Source organism: Chaetura pelagica, unplaced genomic scaffold (genome assembly GCF_000747805.2).
Source record: "Chaetura pelagica isolate M959 unplaced genomic scaffold, ChaPel_1.0 scaffold1938, whole genome shotgun sequence".
Classification (NCBI taxonomy): Eukaryota; Metazoa; Chordata; class Aves; order Apodiformes; family Apodidae; genus Chaetura; species Chaetura pelagica.
Window position 1 is genome coordinate 5673 of NW_009954138.1, and position 1561 is coordinate 7233.

Below are 1561 nucleotides of genomic sequence, written 5' to 3' on the forward strand. Positions count from 1 at the left end.
GGTAAATTGGGGGGGAGGGGAGTAATTGTTGTGAGGCACCAGGGAGGGGGTGGTGACGTCACCAGGGTGGGGGTGATGACGTCACCAGGGCTGCCACACCCCGGTGGGGGGACCCGCCCCGCCCCACAGGGCGTGGGGGTGACCTTCAACCTCTAATGATGTCACAGGGGATGGGGTGATGTCACACCCCTGGTAATGACGTCACAACTCCTCCCCCCCAGGCCCCACCCCCCAGGTAGCCAAGGGCACCCACATCCTCATCCCATTGGGTGAGACCTCGGCCACCGGTTGGACAGCGGAGGAAGATGACAAGGAGGAAGGGGTGGAGCCTCCCGGGAGCCACGCCCTCCAGCTCCGCCTCAAAGCCCCGCCCGATGCTCCCATTGGTCGGTACCAGATCAGCATCAAGACCCGGACAGGGGCAGGGGAATATGCGGCCCCTTTTGACAGCACCAACGACTTCTTCCTGCTCTTCAACCCCTGGTGTCCCGGTAAGGGGGCTGTGGGGGGCGGATTTGGGGCAGAAACAACAGGTTTTGGGCAATTTGGGCCTGGCTGGGGAGAGAAGGGGTGGTTTCACGATTCCCCGTGAAGGGAAACTGTGGTTTTGGGGCTCCCTTGGGGGTTAAAATGTGGGTTTCAGGGCTCCCTGGGGAGGGAAGTGGCGGTTTCAAGGTTCCTCGGGCCCTTCCTGAGGGGAGTTTTTGGATGGTTTGGGGGGGAGTTTCTGGGGCTTATTTCAGTGTGTCCCCCCCTTCAGATGACCAGACCCACATGGAGAAGACAAGCGACCTTAACGAGTACGTTCTTAACGAGACCGGGAGGATCTTCTATGGCACCGAGGACCAGATCGTCGAGAGGGCCTGGAACTATGGGCAGGTAGGGGGGTCAACGACCTCGAGTGACCCCCGGGGACAGGGGTCAGCACCCTAGAGTGACCCTCTAGGGTCGGTGTCCTGAGGTGACCCCAGAATGGGGGCAACGTCCTGAAATTACCTCAGGACCAGGGTTCAAAGCCTCAAAGGGACCCCAGGACCAGGGGTCAGCAACCCAAGGTGACCCCAGGACCAGGGTCAACACCCTGAAGTGACCCCAGGGTCAGGGTTCAGTGTCTTGGAGTGATCTCGGGACCAGGGGCAGTGTCCTGAGGTGACCCTGGAACCAGGGACCATACCCCAAAGTGACCCTGGGACTAGGGGGTCAACATCCCAGAGTGACTCCAGGAACAGGGGTCAGTGACTCGAGGTAACCCCAGAACCAGGGGGTCAGTGTCTCAGGGTGACCCTGGGACCAGAGTTTGGTGCCCTGAGGTGACCCCAGGACCAGGGGTCAATGTCCCAGGGTGACCTCAGAACCAGGGGTCAGTGCCCCAGAGTGACCCCGGGACCAGAGTTCGGTGCCCTGAGATGACCTCAGGACCAGGGTTCAACGCCCTGAACCCTCTAGGGGGGCGATGCCCCCCCTAGAAGTCACCCCTGGGAGCCCCAGCAATGATGAGGGAGGGGGTGGGGGGGGAGGGAAAGGGACCATTTTTGGGGGGGGTTTGGGGTCTCACCTGACC

General features: G+C 61.7%; 1 protein-coding gene across 1 annotated transcript in view; it reads left to right on the forward strand.

Annotated features, from left to right (window-relative positions):
* Positions 1–221: 221 nt before the first annotated feature.
* Positions 222–1561, forward strand: part of TGM1 (transglutaminase 1) — a gene marked incomplete at both ends in the record, with an annotated part of 10656 nt that continues 9316 nt past the window's right edge. The window contains 2 exons of the mRNA XM_010002638.1: positions 222–491; positions 761–879. Coding sequence (XP_010000940.1) covers positions 222–491; positions 761–879 — 389 coding nt within the window. The remainder of the gene's footprint in view (positions 492–760; positions 880–1561) is intronic.